Genomic DNA, 24,381 nt, shown 5'->3' with positions numbered 1-24,381 from the left:
GTCGTAGAGATGATTACAATCGGGCATCGTGCCCCAGTGTTGAGTTACAATTAGACGACATTTCTCGACAAAACTTGTTGATGTCGGTTTTCGGAGCAAAATGACAAACGCATTTTATTAAGAAAAGAAATATTGCACGTTGCTTATTTTTATGGCCATTATCCAAAACACGCGCATCGGTGTTGCGTCTCGCATCTAAGCAACACCATGTTCCCAAATATCCATCTTACACCGCCTCCATCACCACTTCCATCACCACTTCCATCACCACTTCCATCACCACTTCCATCACCACTTCCATCACCACTTCCATCACCACTTCCATCACCACTTCCATCACCACTTCCATCACCACTTCCATCCCCTCTGTCACCACCACCGCCATCTCCTCCAGTTCCCGTTGATCCTCCAAATCCATGACCTTGATATTAACCCTTGTCTCCGAGATAATCACACCAATCCCACATACTTTGACTTGAACATCCCATAGTTGCCGATACGAGCGTCAAAGTCAGAGTACTCTGTCTTCTGCCCGCTGCTGGAAGGATAACAGTAGCCGGCCATGGGTAGGTTGCCCCATTGCGGCGTTTTGGAAGGACGAGGCTTGCTGCAAGAGTTTCTGGGGTGGCGCTTCTTAGAGCGCAATGAAAGACACATTTTGCCCAGGGAAAGAGAAGGACAGCATTTGAGACATTGAAACAAGCTCAGCGACGTACCCTGTCATTCTTCTCATCGGAAACCTCCTGCAGGCGACCCATGATCCTCCTCTTTGAACTCAGACCGCGTCCTAGAACCCCACAGGTCCTCCGTAAGCACTCGGGGCCGGGCGGCCTTTCCTTTCCATGGAATTGCAGAATTGTGCCTGGTGGGCTCCGCCTCCAAGATGACTATGGCCTGGCATCGAGCCCCAGTACTGAACCTTTGCAGGACGAGTCTCAGAGTTGGGCTTCTCGGAGGAATTTTCGATACGATGCTTTTTCGAGCGCAACGGGAGACACATAATGACGTTGGAGATATTGATACGAAGACGACTTTTAGCTCTAATGCTGAAAGAACTGAGTTAAAACCCGGACATTGCGAGTCGCGACTTCTATTTAATACGTTGATGCACACCAATGACACGGTGACACCATCGTGAGTGCCACTGAGAGAGATGTGATGACGTGTGGACACCTCTACGTTGGACAAGTAAAGTACTCAGTCATTACAAGCGTACCACAGTAAACACTTTGTGAAAGACAGTACACCCTTGGTCGTGTTCTTGCCACACACGTAAGCCCAGATTTCTGCCTCGTGGCTGAGACATATCGATGGCAGCCACAAAAATTGGCAGATCTGCAACGAGAATGCCTTGGGACGTCTTCAGCACCAGAAATGCCCGCAAATAGTATGATGAAGTAGAATTTCATGAGTGCTTAGCCACTGAAAGCAGATGTCACTCTCGCCAGTTCAAGAGTCGCAGGTATATGCATGCATAATCAACACACAAATGTCAATACCCGGAGAACATAGAATACAACAGCAAGACGAAAGCTAGGCCGAGGGAGCAAGTCAGTCTTCAGTTGTAGCAGCTGGGCCATCGACGTCAGGCTCTCGACATTCTTAACATCATTCGGCTTGTTATTTCGCTTTTCAATTCCACAGCGTGTAGCATAACAATACCAAAACACATAAAAAATCCGCAAGCAGCCCTCGCACTTCCTCTCTACGGTAGAGGTCCGCTCTAGGTGCTTCATTACAAGCAGTGCCAACCCATAGCACAACCAAGCATCCCATCACACCATCTCATATGGCCTTCAACAGCCATGACCATACGTCAAAAACAACGCAACGACCAGAGAACATCATTACGGGGTCTCTACAGGCAAAGAGCTGGACGAACAGGGAATCGAACCCTGGACCACTCACATGCTAAGCGAGTATTATACCACTAAACCATTCGCCCAAAGGATGATTTCGCCCGGACTTGAACCGGAGACCTTCAGTGTGTTAGACTGACGTGATAACCAACTACACCACGAAACCATTGATTGTTGAAGAGGGCGGCGGATGAGTGGCTTGTGAAGCGGCGGTGTGGGTGGTGGGCGGAAGACCGGTTAGTGTGCTGGAGAATTTTGCGTGTGGAGATTGGGGTTGCGTTTGATTGCAGAGTCGCTAGTTGCGGTTGAGCCAATTGGCGAGTCGCGGAAGAGTCAAAAAACACCTCAGATCCTTGCCAGACTTGTCGGGGATTTCTGAAAATTTTCTTGCTGGGGTCTGCATGGCTTCCGCAAGTCTTCCGCTAGAGCCCCGCGCCGGACCCGCACATTTCCCGCAAAACTGTCCGTGTCCGAACCGCATACCGGGAGATGTTTTCACTCAAGTCCGGCCGTCGGTGCAACTTGTGGTCTTTATTCCGACTTCATTGTGCGGAAGACAGCCATCCGAGTTTGGGGCTGGTTTGCGTCGGCACTCGAAGCTATCCCCTTTAACCCGCGTCGATTCGTACTTCGACGATCGGCCGGCTATGGACACCTCGACAAAGTCTCACATAACCACGAACATGTCTTTCAAAACTGTACGTCGAGTTCTATTATCGAAAAATTCTTTTCGAACGTATTTAGTAGCCAGAAGTCTCTCCGTTGTAAAGCACCATTTTGCCTCCATGCTTCTCCTTTGTGGTCTTCGCTAGAACCTCCATCATGCCGTCGCAGGACTCGTCGACTCCGATAGAGGCCTCCTTCAGCCCAAAGTAACGCGCGCCGGCGTTGCCCAAATCAGTCTGCACCCATCCAGGAGCAAGGACGAAGGCGTTCAGCCAGTCCTCCTCGGCATTGATCCTGATCCCGAACCAATTTGCCGCTGCCTTTGACGGCCCGTAAGCACCATTGGTAATGGGCGGCTGATTTCTGTCGTCTGCATTAGTTTCCAAGACCATGATTTAAAAGAATAATTCAAGACTCACTCCAAGCAGCCGGCAGTGGATCCCATGAGCGTGAAAATTGGCTCCCTTGATGACTTCTTGAGTAGCGGGCGTGTCGCCTGGAAAAGTGACACGACACCATAGACGTTCGGTTCCATATGGGCCTGTAAATCTGAGATCTTGAGGTCTGCGACGCTTGGCCAGACAGAAGATACGCCGGCGTTAGCGATGACAATGTCGAGATGGTCAATGCCATGATCTTTCTGTAGCTCTGCCACGGCGTCATGGGCGTCTTTCTCCACGGTCGCATCAATCTTGACAACAACCAGCCGACTTCCTTCGCCCTTTGGGTAACTTTCAAGAGTTTTGGGATTCGAAAGGGTACGATTTGCCGCAATCACAATGTGGTTCGGTAAAACAAGGTAACGTTGGAGGAGGCCCAAACCCAAGCCACGGTTTGCACCCGTGATGAGCACGATTGTCGAGGCCATGGTGTATACAAAATGAAGGGGTTGTCTGCTGAAAGTATTGAATTGAATGCATTTCGTGTAGAACTTCGTATCCTTTTATCTAAAAGCATTTGCGGGGTCGCGCTTTATGTTGCTCCGGCTAAGGCCTGCCTAGTTTCGTCGATCCGGGACATATTTGTCCATGTGGCTTGAGAAAAGCCGCCATCACACATGAACGGGTCGAAGAGCAACGAAGGCCGGGCTGAATTCTATCCGTGACTTGACCGAAGGATTATGCGGCTGTCGGTTTCATGACTAGTCCAGTTTCGATTGGGAATCGTGCTTACGGCGGACTTGGGTAAGCGAGCCAACGTTTTCATCAGCCTCAACGTTATCTAGCTTAACAAAGATTGTGTCAGCGTCATTCACCCCTTGCGTCAATAACGTTGTCTTCAAAGGCTGAGAGCCGCTGGGCTAGATGCATTAGGTGAATGTGAGACTGCGCGTCGAACCTTGGATATGCTGTAACTTCAGTCTGATTCTCTATGTATATGTAGACTGGCAAGCAACGAAAAAAAACAAGCTAACTCCCTTATGGTATCTCCGAGTCGCTGAAAATGCTCACAAATGAGTCGTTGCTATTCCTCAACGAAACCCGTCTTGGTCTTTCCCAAGTTCCAGATGCCATCACATATCCAATCGCCGTTTTCCAACGTCCAAAGAAACTCTGGTATCTTATCAAACCTCGACTCGTATCGACTTGAGACGCCCACGGAATACCAGAAATCGTGCCATCGCATCGACATAGGTCTCTGGGTCTCGTACTTGGATTGCGGCGGCATCGCTTTGACCCCGTCCTCATCAAAACAATTCGCCACCTTGAACCAATATGCCTCATCTTTGAGTTGGTGAACGGCGATAGGATCGTCCTCCACAAGCGCGTGGTCGATTGAATTCGGGTGCGTATGTTTCCTTGCCCATGCTGAGCCGTCCTGTCGCGCATCACGGTCGTCGTAGTCAAACTTCTCCGAGCCTTTGAAGTTGATGAAGCTCGCTCGCTCGCGTCCCTTCAACATGAGTGTTCCAACAGCCATGTCCTCTCCAGTTACCACTTTGAACTTCTCCTGAAGTGACGACAGCAGCTCAACCATATCCCAAGTTACCGTGTACATGGCTCCGTGAGGAAACGTGAGATCCCAGTACTTCGAGTAGTACAGCTCTCCGATGACGGTCCGATTGATGGTACTCTCAAAGCGTCCACTCTCATTATTCATCGACAACCTGGGTTGAAGGAAGCGGTCCCAGAATCCCCTGGCATTCAGCCACAAGTCGGTGTCCATCTTCGAGACCAAATCGTACTTTAGGCTTTTGTTGACAAGCCACTTGTAGAACTCGAGGGTCTTTATCGTATTCGCAGTAACGTCGTCTTCTTGAATATGGTCGAGAACAATCATGTCGCCGAACGTGTTGTTCTCGCGAGAGACAACTTTCATCCACCGCGGTCCAGGATTTGAGACAACAAACCGACCATCGAACGGAACGTCCTCATAGAGCCTCATCCAAGTTGACCTGATGAGCATTCGGCGCTCAACATCCGATGCTGTTGATATTACTGCTGCAAGCCATGGTGTGTGTTCCTTACTGCTGTTGGCACTGTCGTCCGCTATCATTGGCGAATATGGGAATGGTTGCAAGTCGTCTGCAGGTTCTGGTAGACCGTCCAAGACATCGCCGTGGACAACGAGCTTCGTTTCCGGTGCCTCAAACGGCGCATGGTGTTGAGGAAGGGTTTCGCGAGTAAGGTGTATCGTTACGCCAAGAAAGAGTATGGTACAAACGGCGCAGGTACGGAAGAGTCTCTTCTGGATACATCGCACAAACGAAGTCCTTACCGCGAACGGAATCGACGATGAGCCCACCTTGGAGGACATGTTGCCGCTCTGATGCAACGCTGGGAGAGCCAGGCAGAAAGCCGCTACTCAAGGAATCCGAGGGCTGTCAAGTCTCTAAGAATGAGCGAGGAGGAAGGTTAAAAAGATGAGACGAGATGGAGAAGACCCCCAAACCCCAGTGATACACCCAAGAAAGGAACGCATCAGCACTGCCATTTCCAGAGGGAAATGAACCACACGGCTGCCTGCATGCTCGCGAAACATGACGCGGTGAACCTCTCGACCAACGAAAATTTGTTTCCGTGGACCTTCCCGTCTTTTCGCAGACGAACCACTCTTCGTCGCAGCCTCCGTTTGTAGGAGCAGGCTGTGGCTACCCAAGCCCTGCGACCGATCGGCACGTACTCTTCCTTCCCAGGTTTTGGGCTGAAGCACTGGTCGACAGTGCATCCATGTCGACTCGGGACGTGATGTAAACGAAATCATGCTCCCTGAACAACTAACCCGTCGGGCAAAGGCTGCCTAGCCACCCACCCACAGCCCAGACCCTTTGCAGGCAGCCAATCACGCACGTTGCCCGACTGCAATGATTTTAGGTTTCAAAAGATGAAGAACAGGCAAAATTATAAGGCGGCTAATTACATGAATGGTGGCGGGCGAACTGCTGAAGGCATCGTTGCAAGTCTGTGGTGCCATGTGTCATCTGGCCATCAGCTGCTCAGTGCTTGCCAGCGCCCGAGAAATGAAAGTGCAGAATTGTGCCTTGAAGGATTGATCGACAATTTTAGTCAATAGTCTGTGAACTCTACCACGGAAGGCTGGTATTTTTGGTATAGAAGCATGTCAGATAAGGCTGAGGGTCGCTCCGGCTCGGGCCCATGCTGATCAACGGTAGCGTGTGTTCATATTGATGTGTAGGTAGTTGATTTACAGTTCGCTGATACATCAGAATGGTTCATGATGTCGGCATTATCAAATATACTGCTAAATGCTCCGAAGAGGTGTTCGGGGTAAATTGGGAACTTTTGTGTACTGGTCTTCCAATCCCAGGAGACATCAAAATGCTCTTTGCCCGACTTGTGTGATGAAAAGGCAAAAGGACCTTTGCCAAGAGCCGAGCCCCATTAAGCATCACACCTTGCCAGCGTGTGCCCCTTTCTGCATAGCATGTTATGATGATGATGACACATGAAATGCGGGAAGCAATCAAATGATCGGTTTCCCAATGCGGTCGGTGGTTGGCCTTGAAGCCAGGCTTACTTACAGTGATGACCACTCATGAAAAAGCTCTTGGGTGATAGTAAGGCACTCACATACAGAATGTCGATCACTGGGGCTGCGCCGGGCTTACCCGTTCAACTGCCGCAGTGGTGGCAGTGATGACTGTCGAAATACAACTCCTCCAGGATGATTTATCTTGGAGGATCGCTATCCCTGATAACTTGACAGCGATTGCAAATTAAAAAACCAAAGACAGACTGGAAAATGCCAGTTTAAAGTACTACGTCCTTCGAAATTCTGGGCTACTCATGTCTTGACTGCCCTAAATGAAGTTCTGTCCCCCTTGTCTTCGGGCCCTTCTCTTTTTGATATTTTTCACAACGGACTTGAAGGGTATTCTAATAGTATTCTCAATCAATTCATTTGTGTTGTACCAAAAGCCTGAGGTTTCGCTATGTAGGTAATCGGGGAAAAGTACAGCCAGTTTTGGTGACTCCGCCAACCATTGGACGGGATACAGGGATGTTCTAGATATGAATCCCAAGACAACACACAACCAACACCTCGAAGGTCCGTTTAGCGGTGCACGTAGGTAGAAAGATGTGGCAAGTGATAATCGTAAATTGATTTCATTATTGAGAAAACCGCAATTCGAGAGCCGCACTTTCGTGGCTGAAATAAAGTTGGGTGGTGATCGGGCCCCGTTCAGGAAGCATCGGCGGGTGTTGTTGCCGGCGACAGGGGGTCCGGGCGGGGAAAGACAGAGCACGCCAGACGGCACCCGCATGACATCACCACCACGCATCCGAACCTCCCTTTGAAACCGTTGGAGAGCGGCGTCGATTCTTCAACGCAAGCCATTGCGATTGATTCTGCAACGAATTGCGCAAGCTTGCAGGCCGCGTATCTAATTACACCCAGGCTCGGGATATCTCCACCGTTGGCGATACCACTTCTCCACCGCGTGTCTTGCAACAGACAGCGTCGAAACAGCATCACAATGGCGGGCCGAATTGCAGGCAAGCTCCTGGTAGCATCCGCCCTGTGCGGTGCCGTTCTCGCCGCTCCGGCACAGGACCAGCAAGTCGTTCTTGGAGGTGTTGCGGACTTGACTCGTGTTCGTGACGAGTACGTCACCCTTCAATGCTGCTGATGGATGGTCGCAACTAATGCAGCTCGCAGGCTCTCCAAGGCTCAGATTATTCCAACAGTCATCGATGACTTTGAGCCCATCCTGGGTCTCTCGGCCGAGTGGGACTCGTCAAACGCTGCAGACCTTGGCAACACGTTGAAGCCTGCCGATCTCCAGTCGGCGCCGTCGGTGTCTCTCGTCAAGGGCTCGGGCTTTCCCGGCATCCGCATCACCACCACATACGTCCTCACTCTGACAGACCCGGATGCTCCCTCACGCGACAACCCCAAATGGTCTGAATTCTGCCACTGGATTGCTACTGGCGTATCGAGTTCATCTGCCGGTGCCAAGCCGGCCGTTGAGGACGTCGTCGAATACAAGCCTCCCGGTCCTCCGGCCAAGACTGGCAAGCACCGTTACGTCTTCCTTGTCTGGGTACCGGCCAATGGCACGACCGAGAGGCTAAACTTGTCCAAGCCGGAAGAGCGCAAGCACTGGGGTGGAGAAGAGGGTCGTGGCGTGAGGAACTGGGCCAAGGAGAACGGTCTTATTCCTGTCGGTGAGTTCGAGACTGCAGTCACAGAGCTGTTGTTGGCACATGCACTGACAAGTCGGCAGCTGCAAACTTCATCTATGCCCAGAACGAAAAGCAGTAGTTGTCAACCACTCATATTTAAAAGGGCTCGAAGACATGAAAAGCTGGCAGATCTTTGGGTGGCCGAGCGACCGTTCTGTTTCCTACACAGGACGACTTGGTTTAGCATAACTTATTCAGAATACTTAATCAACGAGGAACACACCCACTTTCACGCCGACGTGTATAGTCCACCTGAGCCATTGTCCCTTGAAAGCGGAACTTCCTTCCCCAGTCAGAGCACCGATTAGCCTGCTATGTCAAGTTCTACTGACGACATCTTCTCCCCGTCATCGGCGTTCCAGCGTCATGAGCGCAATGAATCCATGTCGCCAGCTCGCACTCCCTAGGTACTCTCACAAAACAGAAAGTCACGAGGGTGAACAAGTACGGTACGCTATCTCCTAGGACGGTGCAAATCTGCCGGTCTTCTATGCATTCAGAGAACCAGCTCAGCAAGGTGGCCATGAGGGTAACTAGAAGATCCAAAGAGATGGCGTAATGGAAGAAAACACTCCATGAGGGACAACTTTAGCTTCGAGAATCTCTGTAAATTGGTGGTACAGAGATTTCTAATAAAGACACTTGCACTTCATCGTCCCAGGATCCAAATGCTGCAAGTTCTCATGTCCAAGTCCTCACAAGTCGAATCATCGTCAGGGGCTGTATGCCGGCATAATTCTGCGGGTCTGAGGACCTTCATCTACACGGCATGACATATATATGAAATATGCGCAACATTCATAGTGATGAGCGACTGACGGCTGACGAATGGCAAGCAACAGCGAATCACGGTCCCAACGCAGAACATGGAAAGCAATCCCCACAGCTCCTTACTGACCCTAATAAGCCTCCGTGGCCGCAGGTTGACAGTAATCTTGGTCAAGCGTGCGCCCTGCCGCCAGACCCGAGTCCTGCATTGGATGACAGACTCTTGGCATCAAGACCCAGGCACCGGAACTGAATGGTTGGACACATGAACATGGAATGAAGCCGAGGGAAACAACTATTGGCAAATTACTTGAGATTAATCAACAGAAGGATTTCTCGATGCATGCTTTACTTTGCTTTGATGTTGAGAACCTTTGAGGGTGGCACCCTGTTGAGATGTAGATGGCCACTACCTTTGAGTTTGACAGTCCGGCGGATGCTCCCCTTTCGCAGGAAGGGGGCGCTTTTTGTTCCCCTGAATGGCAAAACTCTGCCAAGTCTTCGGAGATAACTCTCAGTAAAGCACAGGCAACGACATACCAAGCTGTAGCTCGAAGGGAGAATACAATTTTCAGCATCACTAGAAAGTGGGCTCACATGGGTGGAAAATATCCATTTGAATTTTCAAAGCTTGCGCCCAGCTGGAATAAGAATGCTTGTGCGCTAAAACAAATGAAATACCTAGTACAATAATAATGTTTGTCCGCTCACGAAACGTCCCCACCACGCGGTGCAAAGACGGAGATATCCCCACGATCTTTCTTGCCTCCTCCATAGTTGCCATCTATTCAACCACTTGAATGACACTCCTTCAAACTCTTCGAGCGCTGGTACCGACCGGGAACCTGGGGAATAATTCGGGTCCCTGGTACTCCTTGCTCCGCTGGAGTTACGAGTTGACGGCCGTCCACATACAGGGATTAGGGGGGGCACCGACAACAGGTATGTTGTTTCCGCCGTCTATCGCCTTCACACTATATGGAGAGAGGGAGGGCTGTCGCGGCTCCACCTTGACGTTCTCGGCGAAGGTGAGTCTGCGCCCGCCTGTCAGCTTCTGTGCCTTCTTTGGACCCTCCATGGGCTCCAAAGCTTTTCCTTTGGCCTGCTTGGGCTTCGTTGCTTTTTGTTGTGTCTCACCGACCATGACCTCGGTGGATTGCCCAAGTACATTGCCGTCGGGCGGGGCGATGCCGTGGTCTCTCGGGCACTTTTCCTTGATCCATATACACGATGAGCAAGGACCGTCTCCCACGGCTACGCAGGGCCGGTCGAATTTGCGGCACTTTTCGCACTTGTCGATTTTCTCCTCGCCATTCCTGCGGTACTCCTCAGCCCGGGCGTGCTCCGTTATGGTGTGTTGGGAAACGGGTTTGCGACGACCATTGCACTTTGAGCAGAAGCACGGTACCCGATCCTTCTTTTCAGCGGCCTTCTTCAACTCTGGCTCCACGGCCTCCTCAGACGGGGCCTGTAGTGTATGCTGTGGGACCGCAACGTAGGCCGGCGCGGTCTCCAGCTTTGTCTCTCTCTTGGGCTCTGCTGCCCGCTCTGGCTGGAATGCATCCTGCGAGGCCGCAGAAGACTTCGTCGCCGTCTCTGACATTGCGGCGGGCTTAGATGATTGTAGCCGACGCTCTGATGGGGCGAGCGGCAGTGGTGTCCGCCCGTTCGCGTTTTTCGGCGCATTCTCCTTGGCTGTTGAGGGTTTGATCGTCGTTTCCCAAAAGGGTTTACAAAAGTCTAGACTCTTGTTAAAGCTGAAGAGGGCCTCGGCAGCAGCTACGACTTCGGCGGCACTGGCCTTCTCTTCTTGCGGCATGAGTGCAGCATAAGCCATCACATGAAGTTTGTGGTTATCTACGGTAGATGTAGATGCGCTCAACATGCTAACTGATGACGTAGACATGTTAATGGTAAATTGCAGAGTAAGTGTGATATATGGTAGTTGGTGTAGTAGTTGGTGTAGTAGTTGATGTGGTAGTTGATGTCGGTAGTTAAGCGTGGTATTGGAGAGTGGTAGTAAGAGTGGCAGTGAGAGTGGCAGTTGAAGTAGTAGTAAGTGTGGTGGTGATTTTGATATATGGGAAGAATGAAAACAGCACTTCTGCCTCTTTCCGGACGTCTTATAGGTTTGAGAAGAGGTACCCGGAGAGGCCAAACATTTCGGAGAAAGGACGTTGCTGGTACCATTAGAAATAAGATTCGAGTTCGGTGAGGCTTCCGGGGACTCATCGGGACGTTATCTCTGAAACCCGACGCTCTTTCTACCTCTACGTCAACTACTTCACCGCCTGATCACATCAAAAGGTAGTCTTACATCGGTTGATCCCTGTTATGGCACTCAAACCAGATCAGAAGGACAACATACTTTGTTTCGAGCTTGGTCAGGTGCCGAAAGGGTGCGAGGAGTGTTCCTGCGCCGTCCGGACAGTGGGAGATGGTATCTTTGTAACCTACATGTATGACCGCTCAGTATGTTGGTTGGAGGTATCTCAGCCATGGCGGGGTTACTGTGACTCTGCTGCATACCAGCCATAGCAGATACGAACTTTGTTTGGACTCCATGTTGCCCCTTCTGGCTGACGGGGGGTCAGCGAGAGTTTCCTGGTTATCAGAGGGACTTTCCGGGTATGATGCCTCCAGGGCCATCCGGGAACGAGACGACGGCTGGAAAAAATGTAAAAGGGCGTTGTAGATGGATACCCTGAGTAGGCAGAGGCTTTGGCTGGTCAGTTCCAGCAGCCTCGACGTCAGATACTGTGTAGTTGCTGTAGGTAGATAATGCGTGAGTGGTCCCGTGGTTTTACTGCGTAGAGCCGTCTTCCCAGTGGCCAAGCTGAAGTCTCCCTCCACGGCGTGTTCCTCCTCTTTCTGCTCTTCGTCGCCCTTCGTACTATCCCACAGCAGCTTTGGTGAGGTCGAGAAGGGATTTTCATTTCTTATACTTCCACCCCAATCGGATCCTTCTCCCACGAAAAGGACGGTTGGAAAGTTCGCAGCATGAAGGAACGTAAATAGACACACACCATCACCCACCCCCGTGTGAGTCTAGTGGGTGACGGGGACCCACGAAGAGGCTTTTCCCATCTCCCCATGCCTTTGTTAATCGTAAACCTGTCCACCTGTTCGAATGTATGTCCCTTCGTCTGTCAAAGTTTTCGTGCGAGGCCGTCTTCAATTGGATATGAAGTCTCAGATGAACTTTGGTTTCTCCGAAAGCCGCTTGCACCCTGATCCTATATGTCGCAATGGCTGTACCACACCACATATTGGATATATGGCAAGAGAGGTCCGTCGCATCCCTGCAGGCCTTCCATGTAGTCGTGAGCCACATATGCTGTTGGACAACCACCCGGCAAACTTTTCCAATGGGCATTGAGTCCAGCTTTGGCTAGAAGGTGGGAAATGCCGGGTTATTGGCTGACGTTTCCCGTTTAAAGCAGCACAATTGCCTCAAACTTATTCTTTCTCTGACCAGGAGTCGTTCCAGAGAAAACAACCATGATGATGCTCGAATGTCTGGCTGCCTTCTTTCGGGATTGACCTGGAGCCCGGAGTTCGAGATGCTGACGTGTCCTACCCCGGCTCATCACCATGGACTTGGCTTGAATCCGACCGCAGGTGATAGCAAGGGACGGCGTTGAATGTCCCCGGCAGGTCGTAATGTGAGAGAAACCCTCCTCCTCGCCTCCATAAACACAACCTTCCTTCCCTCACCAGAGGCGATGCTGTCCAAGCACCGAAGCCTTCGACTTCCAACATCGCTATCCTTAAGAAATGACCCTTTCATTTCTATTCGCATGGGAGCATATCCGCTTGAATATGTGACATACTGTCTTGCAAACGAGTAGCGCTTCAACCGTCATCCTCATCAAGGGCGGAGTTGGGCAGTTCGAGCCGACAATTGCAAATGAATTGGCATGCGGCACATACCAGACACATATGGGTGAGCATGAAAACGGAAATATTATGAAGTCGATGTCCCTGTATTTCGAAGCACTAACTCCAATTCAAGGCACGAAATCCAAAGGGGCGGTTTGAATCACTCGTTTTCCCGCAGCCCCTCCCGCGCCCTCCAAGCCACACTGAGATGGTGGAAACGTGTGCCAGCTACCGGCCTCACGTCTCTGGCACCCTCTCTGGCACCCTCTCAAGTACTATAGCTGAGAGATGGCCTCTGGCTGACCTGGGACCTTTGGCTGACCTGGGACATAGAGGCCTTAGGTCAACCAGATAATAGGTCTGCTAGAGTGCTGAGGAGGGTGCTGGAGAGAGTGCTGGGAAGGGCTAGAGAGAGTGTGTGCTAGAGAGGGGTAAAGATACAGTGCTAGAGAGACGTGAGGCTAGCAGCTAGCAGCCTCCGAGATGGGTGCGGGAGGTTTGGTGTGAAAGGGTAGGTGTGATTTGATACGTCCCAGTCCAAAAAATGATGTCCAAAACACTGGTCAGGACTACATCCTGCGAGACCATCAGCTTTCCGCCTGATCTGCGAAAGCGGTTCCGTCAGCTAAGGTGTATTTCATTCAGTGAAAGAAAGGGGGCGATCTTCGAAGCAGCATGACCAAGGACTCGTCAATGCTGGAGGCGTCACCTCGGCAGTACCTCTGTTGTATGAAAATTTTGATATATTTCCAGATCTTAACTAATGACTAGGTATGAACGACGCCAACATTTGAGCCATCACCGACGCATTTATATTTTTTTTTTCTGTCTGTGGGACAGTCAAGACCGTCTATGTCACCGACTTTGGTCGTCTCGGTAAGACTCATCGTCTTCCTCCTATTTACGGCCTCCTCAGGCACGAGTTTTGAGAAGTCGTTCAAATATCTGGAATTTAACCGACGTGTAAGGCGCATAGCAAAGGTGGTAGCAGAGACACGTGGATATTTCAGGAAGGCCCTTAGGTAAGAAACAAAAAGCGTTTATGTGCACCAGCAGAGAACCTCTGAAAGAAAAGCCTTTCTGCCATGTGAGATTAATCTTCGAACTGCGCTACTGTGGGAGACCGCATATGTGCCCAGATGGTTGGATTCACCATCAGGGTCTTCAAGCGGCACTCGAAATCCAGGACCAAGAGGTTTGTCGTAGGACGAACCGAAGAGGTCCAACCCAAGTCAACAGTTAGGACAAGACGCACAAGAATGCAAATGATTTCTTGGTCATGAATAGCTCCTGATATCGCACCTAACTGCCGTTTTCGATCCGGCGCCGAACATCTCCACTGGGAACGTCAATCTTAAACGGGCATGTCCAACCGGAGGCGGCCCCGCATGATGGCCGATCTCCCGTAGCTTATCTGTGAAGCGGGGGAGTTGCCGCGGGACAATCAGCTGGCAACCCCTCTCATGTCGTGTCACGATCAACAATAAGAACAATGCTATTGTGAAATTTTTGAAGTTAAACATCAGTTCTTGAACATAAGTCGCATCTCGAGCATCCATATTCATCTGAACTTATCTCCCATCAACGTGCCTGACATCATCTGATCTTCACGACCCTGCAAGACAAAGCCTACCAGGAACGACACCCAAACTTCCATTATCAACATCTCCCCATCACCACCAAGCCACCCAACATGGACTCACGAGCCCGCCTCCCCGTCTCCCTCCCCGTGCCAAACCCAACCCCAAGCTACTGGCACAATCCCCCGTCCCCTCTCTCAACCCACACGTCCGGCGCCCTCCTCTCGCACACAGACACCCTCATCATCGGCAGCGGCATCACCGGCGCCGCCATCGCAAACTTCCTCCTCTCGGCCCCATCACCGCCTGAAATCACAATGCTTGAAGCCCGCACCGTAACCTCCGGCGCCACAGGCCGCAACGGCGGCCACACCAAAGCCGCGTCCTACCGCTCCTTCCTCCACCACGTCGCCGTCCTCGGCCTCGACCAGGCGTGTCTCATCGCGCGCATGGAGCTCGCCAACATCCGCGCCGTGCACGCCTTCGCCGCAGACCTCAACGACACGGAGAGCAGGCCGTGCCAGACCGTGGACGCCATCTACGACCCGGAGCAGTGGGAGGCGGCCAAGGTGGCCGTCGACGCGATGAGGAGGGCCATGCCTGACGAGGACACTTCGCGGTACGAGTTTTACGACGTCGAGGAGATGAAGGGACGCTTCCACGTCGATGGGGAGGGGTTATGCGGCGGTGTCGGCTATGAAGCCGGGAGCATCTCCGCTTACAGATTCACCACCGGCGTGCTGGAAATGTGCGTCGCCAAGGGCATGAAGCTCTTCACCAACACACCAGCCACGAGCCTCCAGAAACAAGACATCACGAAAGACGGGCACCGATGGACGGTGGAAACACCCAAGGGCACAATCACAGCAAAAAAGGTCATCCTCGCAACAAACGGCTACACCGCATCCCTCCACAAACCCTTCCAGGGCGCCATCGTGCCTCTGCGCGGCCAGATTACGGCTCACCGCTCCGGCTGCAACATGCCTCGCGCCGGCCTCCCGACGACATACAGCTTCATCTACGAGGGCGGCTACGAGTACATGATCCCCAGACCGCCCTCCGCCCCCTCCCCCTTCGCAGGCGACATCGTCATCGGCGGCGGCCTAGCCCGTCTACCAGACGAGGGTCTCGAGGAGTACGGCGTCACGGACGACGCGTGCCTGAACCCAGCCGTCAGCGCATACCTGCACGACACGACGCCGCGCTACTTTGGCGCCGCCAGCTGGGGCGCAGACGACCCCGAGGGCAGGGCGCGCGCCGAGTGGACGGGCATCATGGGCTTCACCCCCGACGGGTTCCCCTTCGTCGGGCGGGTGCCGGACGAGGACGAGCTGTGGGTATGCGCGGCCTTCCAGGGCCACGGGATGGTGATGTGCTGGATGTGCGCGAAGGCGCTGGCCTTGATGGTCCAGGGCAAGAACAACAACGACGAGGATGACAGCCTCGCGAGTTGGTTTCCCGCGGCGATCAGAATCACGCCGCAAAGGCTGGCGGAGCGGTTCCAGTCGAGACCATCTCACACGACGAAGACAACGATGGCGGCGGAGCAGCCCGCTCTGCCCGGGGGCCACGAGTGAGATTGAGACATCACCATCATATCATTGAAAACCCCACAATGACGGAAACGCCCTCCCGCGCGTCCAGACCCGCCGCCGGCTGAAGCGCTCGTTGCGGCTGGAAATAGAGTTCAGTCGCGTCAGCCTTGGCTGGCTAGCTTAACCATTCCCTCGGAATGACTATCGTAGGAGGCGGCGGGCGCCTCCTTTCTGGCGGTGAAAGAAAAACAGAAGGCGAAAGAGGGCAAAGCATGCGAGGGAGGAAAGGGAAAATGGCGCGCCAACCAATCCCTGAGCGGACGCCTCGCGGCCGGCCGGCAGGCAAATATTGTGGGATAAGGTAGGTAGCTTCTTCTTGGCCATGCAGGTCAGCCCCAGCGGGAGGATTTGCTTGCGAAGACTGCGCATGGTAAACCAGGAAAATGCAGGAAACTGACTTGTGTTTGACGTTTACGGTACGGCACGGATAACCACCACGGAGTAAGGTAGACAGACGGTCAAGCGGATGCTATTTGATGCCGGTGAGCTAGCTGCCTGCTACTTCTTGGTATGCACTTTGTCAAAAAGACGGGGGGTTTTCGAATCACCTGCATGGAACAATACTTACCCTCCCGACTCCTGCAGCTGATGTACGCCACATGTACGTCTCTCATTGACTGGAAGCAACAACATCTTTCTTATCGACCCCTGTCGACATCCCCCCGGGTCAAGAATGATGACAGCTGCCTAATCTACCCAATACGGGGTGTCCCAACTGGACGGCACGGGTGGGAATCTTGCCAACGCGTTTGTCCGGTGCGCTTCGGCTCGCTTGCAGATACAGGCCCCCTCCCCCCAACGGACCACTCGGCTGAAATGACCGTAACGAGGGTTGGAGGAGGATGCTGTTGGACCAGCAGCAGCGAGCGGCATCTGTGTTGGAAGAGATCCAAAGGGACGGGCCCGTGGCGCAGTTGGAGCTACACATGTTGGACACAAGCAGCCGGCAGCTATCAAGCCACTGCAGTTGGGGGGTTGCGGGAAGCGTACCCCCTCGGCCGGCCGGCCGGTCTAAAATCAAGTTGTTGGACGGATAACAAGCCATGTGTTCCGGCATGTTTGAGCCATTGTGGCGGGTTTCTTCACAAAAGTACAAAGGCTAAAACTTGGGATCCGCTACTTGGCAGCAGCCGGCTCGGCTGCGCTGGACTCTGAGCAAAGTAATCCGTATCAGACCAGACCGGTGAAGCTCGTAATTGTCATTCAAAGCAAAAAGGGAGAATGTGACCTTGAAGGCAGCCATGGCCTTATTCCCTGATTGCAGAGCCAAAGAGAGTCATGCAACCCCGCCTGAAGAGGGCATTGCAGCAGGTCATTAAGGAGCGTCAGGGCGTTCGAGAAGCTGGGCAAAGTGGGATGCGACGCCGAGTTGCGGCACAAGTGCATGCAATCCACCGCCTTGGAAACGCCGGTCGGTCGGCATGCGAAAAGAGCCCAAAGGGACTCGGATCCCAAGCGGCTGAGGCACTTCTGGGCTCCGGTAGAACATGCACAAGCAATCCGACAGAGGGGATATTGACCCGCAACTGCAGGCACATCAGCAAGTCCACCAATAGCCCTTCGATTGGGAACGCGCTCATATGTCGGGATGCGGTGAGTATCAGAGGGCACGGCGGCTGTTGCGTCTGCCGCGTGATCCTCTTATGCGTCCAAGTCCAGTATCAGACATGCAGTTCAGGCTTGGAAGCGACGATCGTGTCGACCTTTGAGTCATGTTGATGCAGAACATACGTATGCTGAAGCTCAGCAAGTTCAGCATTTCCAGCAGCGCAAGTTCTGCTCACTCTTTTTGGTCGTTTGGCGGACGAAAACCGAGGCAAACATGTGCTCGGCATACACACAACCGGCGCGGGGGCTAGAGGCGTCCGGCGTCCGGTTGTCCAGCTCGAACGAGTGGTGCTTCCTAGCGCCGTTTGGCGGCGAAGATCTTTATCGCGCCAGTATCTAGTCAACTTTTGCTCGTCCGCGAGAGGCAATAGGAAGCGGAGATTTGCAGCTCGGCGCCGGGTGAGGTCTGGGGGGGCCGAATGGTCCGGGTTGGCAGGAAATGCAGGTAATTCTGCTTGGCTAGTCTTGCGGGCATCAGCTGAGATGCGACCATGATGGCAGAAAACGGGCGCATGCTGACTGCCATTGCCGGTGTCTCTGGTAACATTGCTTGCTGCTCCCACACTGAGCGAGGTCTGAGACTGCTTCGTGCCACGAAACCTAGGGCTGGTTAGGTGTCAGTCGGTTGTCGCAACGTTGACCGCCCTCCGTGACTACGATCGTGATCTACAATCAAGTGCAAGCCGAAAAGACGACGGTGTCAATCGTCCCATCCACATCCATTTCGCTCGGGACCCCGGATTGCAGGCGGTGAACTGTGGGGGTTAGGGGGGGTTAGCAAAGGTACCCGTACCTAATCTGCTTCCCCCTCAAGGGTCGAAGATCTCCTCCTCTAAACAACAGGTCCCTGCGGTTTCTCATCTCCAAAGATGGTTGAGTTGTCGAGGTTTGGAGGCTGAGCTGAGCCTAACCCAGGTCTATTGTTTCGCCAGTCAACGGGAATCAAAGGCTAAGTACAGTGATTTCAACGTCCGTTCAAACCCCTATTTAGCACGTAAGCATGCGCCTCGAACAACGATCAGACATGACGACAAGACATGAGTTGGCCCCATGGCGTATCGTATACCGTTAAGCTGTGAGGAAGACAGAACAACAGCGTGAGCAGCGTCAGGCAGGACGATATCGCATCGCAGTGCACCGCTGATGAAAACACGGACCACAGTCGGCCGACGACGAACCTGGGCGGCACTGCGCTAGGAATTGCAATGGGATCCATTCGATAGACGGTGGACGATGGACCCGTGGGACGGCGGTTGTACCCATCCATCGACGGTGGATAATGGATTCATGTTAATCCCACGATCGAGACGAATGGGCTGACGAGATCTGCAGAGGCGTTATTTCCGGTGCTAGGAGCGCGACTACGCCCGTTCGCTCCGGGCGGCAGATGGACATCGGCTGGACCCAAGCGGGCTGCCATTGAAACTGGAACTGAATTAGAACTGCAAATGACCTTGCTGCTGCCCTCCCGCCCCCCCCAGAGACAGACGGGATTGGGGGCCAGTTGTGTCAGTCAAGGGCTGGCTGGCTGCTGCTGGTATCCAATGTGGGTGGTGACCTGGCAGCAGCAATTATTAACTAGAGGCCGCCATTGGATCGAGGCGCTTTCGGGGTGTAGAGACGAGACGAGACGATGCTCCCTTGGTCGGTCGATGGGTGGAGGAGTGACAGCGGGCATGAAGACGGGGTCGCAGCGACAGAGGAGAGGTGTGGTGGTCGCGGCCGTGGGGTCGTGGATCCGGGACGTCGCATCCGAGCGTTGTATTTTCAACGGGTTGGAGTAATGCGATGGAATGGCAATCGCTCGCATGCATGGCAACGTGCGGGAAGTCACGACGTTGAGTGACTCGTGAAGACCTTGCCTTGCCTTTTCTCTCCGGGATCCGGTTTGCCAGGTAATTTTCCCGACAAAGTTGTACGCAGGTAGAAGATGCCTTGCCATGGCATCGTGGAAGTCTGGCGTTCTTGAACCAAGGCAATACTACCACATAGTAGAAGGGATGGTGACAACAACCAAACGAGGGGAAGGCAGCTATGTGAGACGAAGCCGTCTCAACTGCCGGCACAGTTGGCAAATGGCGTCAGAGCTGCCCAGGTCTTGCTTCTTTCTTTCAACGTCTTCAAGCGGTGCCCAAGAAGCAGTCCGCATAGATAGTCTGTCTGAATCCATTTGCTGTTTACTCCTGCTCAAAGCTTAGCCTGAGAAACCCCTTGAGGGCAATCCAAGCCGAGAAACATTAGGGCTCGTGACAGGATAATAGGCGAGAGTTCAGGGACGAAAAAGGCTCTCGCACTTTCGCACTTTGCAGAGGATTGCACTTAGCATCGTCAAATCGCTGGGGCCCCTCACGAGGTGACATCGTCTGGGCCATTCCCAGAAAAACTTCCTGTCGGCCCAGCGTGCCATTCCTTTGGGAACATGTACAGGGATGGCCAGGACCCTTCGCTGCCCTGATGTGTCTGCTCTTCAGTGGAAGAAGGCCGCTGTACAGGTACTCCGTGCTGCGCTCTGGAGGTTATCCGTCTCATGTTGTCTGCTGTAGGGATCCAGTGGCAGGGAAAACTTGGGAGAGCAGAAAGATAGGAGAGACTTGCGTTACTCCAAAGAGTACATCTAGCGTGGCCATGTTGATGTGTATCGCAGTGTACCGGCCATGTAGCTTCTGCCCCTTCACCTAAACCTCGGCTTGTCTTGTTCGAGTATCCCCAAATCCAGCACCCTGACCGCCAAGCAGCAGAATCTGGCTCGGCCCCCATACGAGGGACGAGTTCAAATCCCGAGATGGCTGGGATCTCCACTATCATGGCAACGTTTTCTCTCGCCTCGAATAGTGCCCGTCGCGCTGCTCCGTTTTGTTTGCCTAGCTGCGGTGTGTTCCGTACACTCAGTAGCAACAACGGACATGCTTGATGTGTTTAAGCACGAGACGAGGACGAGGACGGTGAGGAAAGTGTCGCCTACGTCGTTAAACCTCTTGGGTCTCGTATTTTCTCCGAACGCAACCTCCCGAGAGGACTGATGACAATCAGATGTGAGGTTCCCGGTGTCGTCTGACTCGAAAATGTGTGGGAGATGGGCGTGTCGTCGACGAGTCTGAACGACGGGTTGTCGCATGCTGCATAGTGCTTACCCAACAAAGTAGACTTTTAGTCTTTTGCTTAGGATACCAGTTGAGCTTGACTGCGTTGGCGAGCTGGCAAATGGGCATTTCAGACGTCCTTCCTTTAACCTCTGACCGTGTTCACCAAGGTTTTTTGTGATTTCTGACAAAGATTTTCTAGATGTGCGCGATTGAAGGATGGTTTGGAGAAGACTTGGTTGTCGCCCGCCGGACGAGGGCAGCCCGGGTCCGGTAGCATGGACATGGGTCTTCGTCAACGTCCGTCAGTGACCGCCTCTCGGGAGCCAAGCCCGCTTTGCCTTGCCCATCAATGTGGCCACCTCCGGTGCTTGGTACGGATACACTCTTGCATTTGCTGCATCATCTGCACCTGCAGAGTGCAGCAGAAGCAGCCAAAAGTGAGGCTTCAGGTCACCATGACAGCGTTGGCGCAGGAAATGCGCCCGCCAGGCGGAGGACGACGAGTGGATGGATGACCCTGCCCCGAGAGAATGGACACGGACTTTGACTGCGACACTGACAGGTTGTGGGAGGGGAGGGCGATTGCTGGCGTTGAAACGTTGTTGCTTCCGACGCTGCCATGGCCATCGCACTTTTGGCGGATGTCGGTAGTGTCTCGCGAGGTGTCGCCGCGAGCGGCCAATCGCTGGGTTGGTAACGCAATTCAGGGTTATAATTTCGGCATCGATTGATCCATTACATTCTGGTCCAGATCTGTGGCAGTGGATATCAAATGGATAGCATCGTGGGGTTGTCCTCGGGCCATTCCCTATCTCCAGCCCCCAAGGTCTGCTCTCTGTAGGTGGAATGTATCCAGTATCTGTACTAGTGTACGTAAAGTAGGTACTCTTGGCACCGGGTCTCGCGAGATCTCTCACGGCTTTCCAGCCGAAGAGCCGCAGCAAGCGGTCCCGGCGGTCAGTTTCGACCGAGCATCGGGCCCCGTGCTCCTGTTGCACAGCGAGCGTGTCAACGTGTGTTCCCAGGCTTTCCAGGCGATGACTGGCAGCGGCAGAATGCAGTCGCAGTCGCAGTGACTTTCTGTGCGTGTGTGTATGTGCGTGCGTGCGTTCTGTCTGTCTGTCGCCTGCCGCGTCGTGTGTGACGGTGTCCTGTCCTGTCCTGTCGGCCGCCTGTTGCAGGTTCACGCTTCATAGCGGTCCATCCCGGCAGCTTGGGTCGAGACAGAATAGAGTTTTCATAGAGCATCCGACCCTGCCCTGTCCTTCCGCGCCCTCATGTCGTGGTTTGCTTCGCGCCCCAATAGTTCGCAGGCGTTTGATGATGGAATGGGGCCAGCTTAGGTTAAGTTGAAGCATGAAGCCAGTCGGATATGCGGTCTGGATCGTCGTCGCTCGCTCGGTCTACGAATAGGGTAAATACCTAGACAGCAGGCAGAAGAACGGCGCAGAGGTTGTTTGATAAACGGACAAGACGTCGTGGGGAAATCGTCCGTTCCAGGCAGACTTCGGTGTTTGAACGAGACGTGGAATCCTGTGTCCGTAAGGTACCGTCCAGCCAAAGTGGAGAAACGGAGAGACCTGACGGATTAGATAAGCGTCCAGACCCAAGACGGTCCGGGCTGCTTACGGAATACAGTGAAGTAGAAGTACAAGTACAAGTACAACCACAAGCACAAGCACAAGCAAGTACCCTGCCTGCCGGAAGAGCATGCAGGAGAACCTTACCTACACTACGCAGTACACCCTGCTGGTGAGTAGAGGCACCTTCCTGTTCTTCCTGTCCCAGGCTCTCTCTCTCTCTCTCTTTCTTTCTCTCCTCACTATGTCCATCTCTGAGAAGGTACATCCCTCATTTACAGGGCGCATAGCAGGCCCAACACGGACACACAACAAGCCCGCTGGAAGTGGAAGCGCAGTGCAGGGCGGGCAGTTGCAGGTGCGTTTGCAGCTCCAGGGCATGGCTGGGTCGAAACAGGGCTCTATCCTGCTGCTGCTGGATGAACTCACGCTTTCCCACTCAGTTGGGACCGGCCGGAACACTAAGTGGAATCATCAGCGACCACTGACGGCGAGATGGACTGCTTTGAGCCCCGATATCCCCGAGGAAGCCCCAAATTACTGCTGGGGGGGCCCTCCTTCAGTGGCAGGTAACTCCCTCTAGGTTCTCTTTCCCTGCAGAGAATGGTCAATGGATGGTCCTCCGTGATGCCCTGCGGCGGGTAAGTGTTCACTTCATCCATCTTACCGTACCTACATCCATACATCCATCCACTTACATGATACATACCTCTTTCTCTCCTCCATGACAGGCTCTGCTAGTCATTTCTCCTTTTCCGCTCATCGGATTCCAGTCCGGCAACTGTGCATCCCGCCCCGGTGTCCACCTTCTCTGCAACTCATTGAATCACTAATGGCTGGTTATCCTGACTCTCCCATCTTTTCTCTCCTCTCTCTCCCGAGGCCCTGTACAGAGCACGCATACAGCCCATCATTTTGCCCCCCTCAAGGTGATATGCGCGCATATGATAGTCGCTGCAGAAGCGGGCTCCTGACTGATTGACTGACAGACTGAGGCTCCAGTCTCTGTTGATTACGCACTCTTCTTCTTGGCTCGTTGCAATCTCCTCACATACCCAGCACCTCAAGACGTCAACGCAAACCAAACATCTCCACCAGCATCCTTTCTTGAAGCCACCTGCGCAACACAGAAACGACGTCTGTCTGTCTTTCGCGGTTCGTCACGCCTTAGCGCACTTACTTATCCTGCACTTACAGTCGCCTGTCTCATCCAGGGTCTTGACAGCTCCTGACTCGCCCTGCCATGGCCCATGGTCGCAGCCCTAAGGCAAGCCATGTCTGCCAGCTCATCGGCGTCCAGCCCTCTCAGACCGCATCGCATCGCATTTCGGGCAACAATGGACTTGGGGCCAAGGATGCTTCTTTGCAAGACATCCCGTCGTTGCCCATTGCTTCACTTCCTACCTCAGTGCCTGCCTACCTAAGGCCTGCTTTCCTGCGGCCATCCTCCGTACCTTACTGCACAGTACCACGGCCAAGGTATCCATCCGTAAAGCAGGAGGATGGCATATGATTCTGGCCTTACCTACTGCATAGGTACAGAGCTAAACCGGCACTCTCCACTCCAGCTGCAACTCTGCAGTATCCCACCTTCCCCCTCCAACCCCTCCTTTGAGTCTCTCTTGACTCCTCGACTCCCGTCGCCTGCTTGCTTGCTTGAGTGTGCTTGTCGTCTTCCCCGCCCGCCTCATATCTCTCCCGGCTTCATTCCTGCTTTTTGCCATCTCCTTCTCCGCCTCCGAGGCAGAAAATCGACGATACGAACAGATGACACAGCCGTGACTGAGAGCCAGACGAACAGGGCTTTCCCTTCTCCTTCATTCACCCTTACAAGCCGCACACACCCCTTCTTCTGGCTCCCAAAGTACGGATACTTGGACGCAGGCAGGACAAGGTACGTTTGTGCCGTGTGCCACCTCTGGCGCAAAGCAGAGCACACGGCCCCTGGGTCTATCCAATGATGAGGCGGCATCGACGCCTTCGTTCCTCTCTCCCGGGTCCCCACCAACCCACGTCGTCAGGTTTGACCCGGCAGAGCGGGCGAAGGATTCCTCCCCCTCCCCTCCGACGCCGACGCCCTTGCCCTCTCCCGCTGCCCGCACCACTGATGTG

At 53.4% G+C, this 24,381-nt stretch overlaps 5 protein-coding genes across 5 annotated transcripts; 2 read left to right on the top strand and 3 right to left on the bottom strand.

Moving 5' to 3' along the window:
• Window positions 1–2,599: 2,599 nt before the first annotated feature.
• On the bottom strand, window positions 2,600–3,393 carry Nor1-1 (Norsolorinic acid ketoreductase nor1; the record flags this gene model as incomplete). The annotated part of the gene is made up of 2 exons (XM_032019525.1): window positions 2,600–2,888; window positions 2,945–3,393. 2 exons carry the CDS (start codon window positions 3,391–3,393, stop codon window positions 2,600–2,602), a joined length of 738 nt encoding a protein of 245 aa, XP_031883430.1.
• Window positions 3,394–3,989: 596 nt separating this feature from the next.
• Window positions 3,990–5,021, bottom strand: B3GALT1 (Beta-1,3-galactosyltransferase 1; the record flags this gene model as incomplete). The annotated part of the gene is made up of 1 exon (XM_032019526.1): window positions 3,990–5,021. One exon carries the CDS (start codon window positions 5,019–5,021, stop codon window positions 3,990–3,992), a length of 1,032 nt encoding a protein of 343 aa, XP_031883431.1.
• Window positions 5,022–7,464: 2,443 nt separating this feature from the next.
• TFS1 (Carboxypeptidase Y inhibitor) lies at window positions 7,465–8,252 on the top strand (the record flags this gene model as incomplete). Its single annotated transcript, XM_032019527.1, has 3 exons — window positions 7,465–7,592; window positions 7,647–8,155; window positions 8,215–8,252. The coding sequence occupies 3 exons, from the start codon at window positions 7,465–7,467 to the stop codon at window positions 8,250–8,252; spliced, it is 675 nt and encodes a 224-aa protein (XP_031883428.1).
• A 1,578-nt stretch (window positions 8,253–9,830) lies between these two features.
• On the bottom strand, window positions 9,831–10,760 carry CGGC5_v014895 (uncharacterized protein; the record flags this gene model as incomplete). The annotated part of the gene is made up of 1 exon (XM_032019528.2): window positions 9,831–10,760. The coding sequence occupies one exon, from the start codon at window positions 10,758–10,760 to the stop codon at window positions 9,831–9,833; it is 930 nt and encodes a 309-aa protein (XP_031883429.2).
• A 3,756-nt stretch (window positions 10,761–14,516) lies between these two features.
• Window positions 14,517–15,980, top strand: ordL-0 (putative oxidoreductase OrdL; the record flags this gene model as incomplete). The annotated part of the gene is made up of 1 exon (XM_032019529.1): window positions 14,517–15,980. One exon carries the CDS (start codon window positions 14,517–14,519, stop codon window positions 15,978–15,980), a length of 1,464 nt encoding a protein of 487 aa, XP_031883315.1.
• Between the last annotated feature and the right edge of the window lie 8,401 nt (window positions 15,981–24,381).

This window comes from Colletotrichum fructicola, assembly GCF_000319635.2.
Source record: "Colletotrichum fructicola Nara gc5 chromosome Unknown KSG_Nara_v1_contig09, whole genome shotgun sequence".
In the NCBI taxonomy this organism is placed as follows: Eukaryota; Fungi; Ascomycota; class Sordariomycetes; order Glomerellales; family Glomerellaceae; genus Colletotrichum; species Colletotrichum fructicola.
The sequence above is the reverse complement of the archived record's forward strand: the minus strand, read 5'-3'. Positions and strand labels throughout refer to the sequence as shown.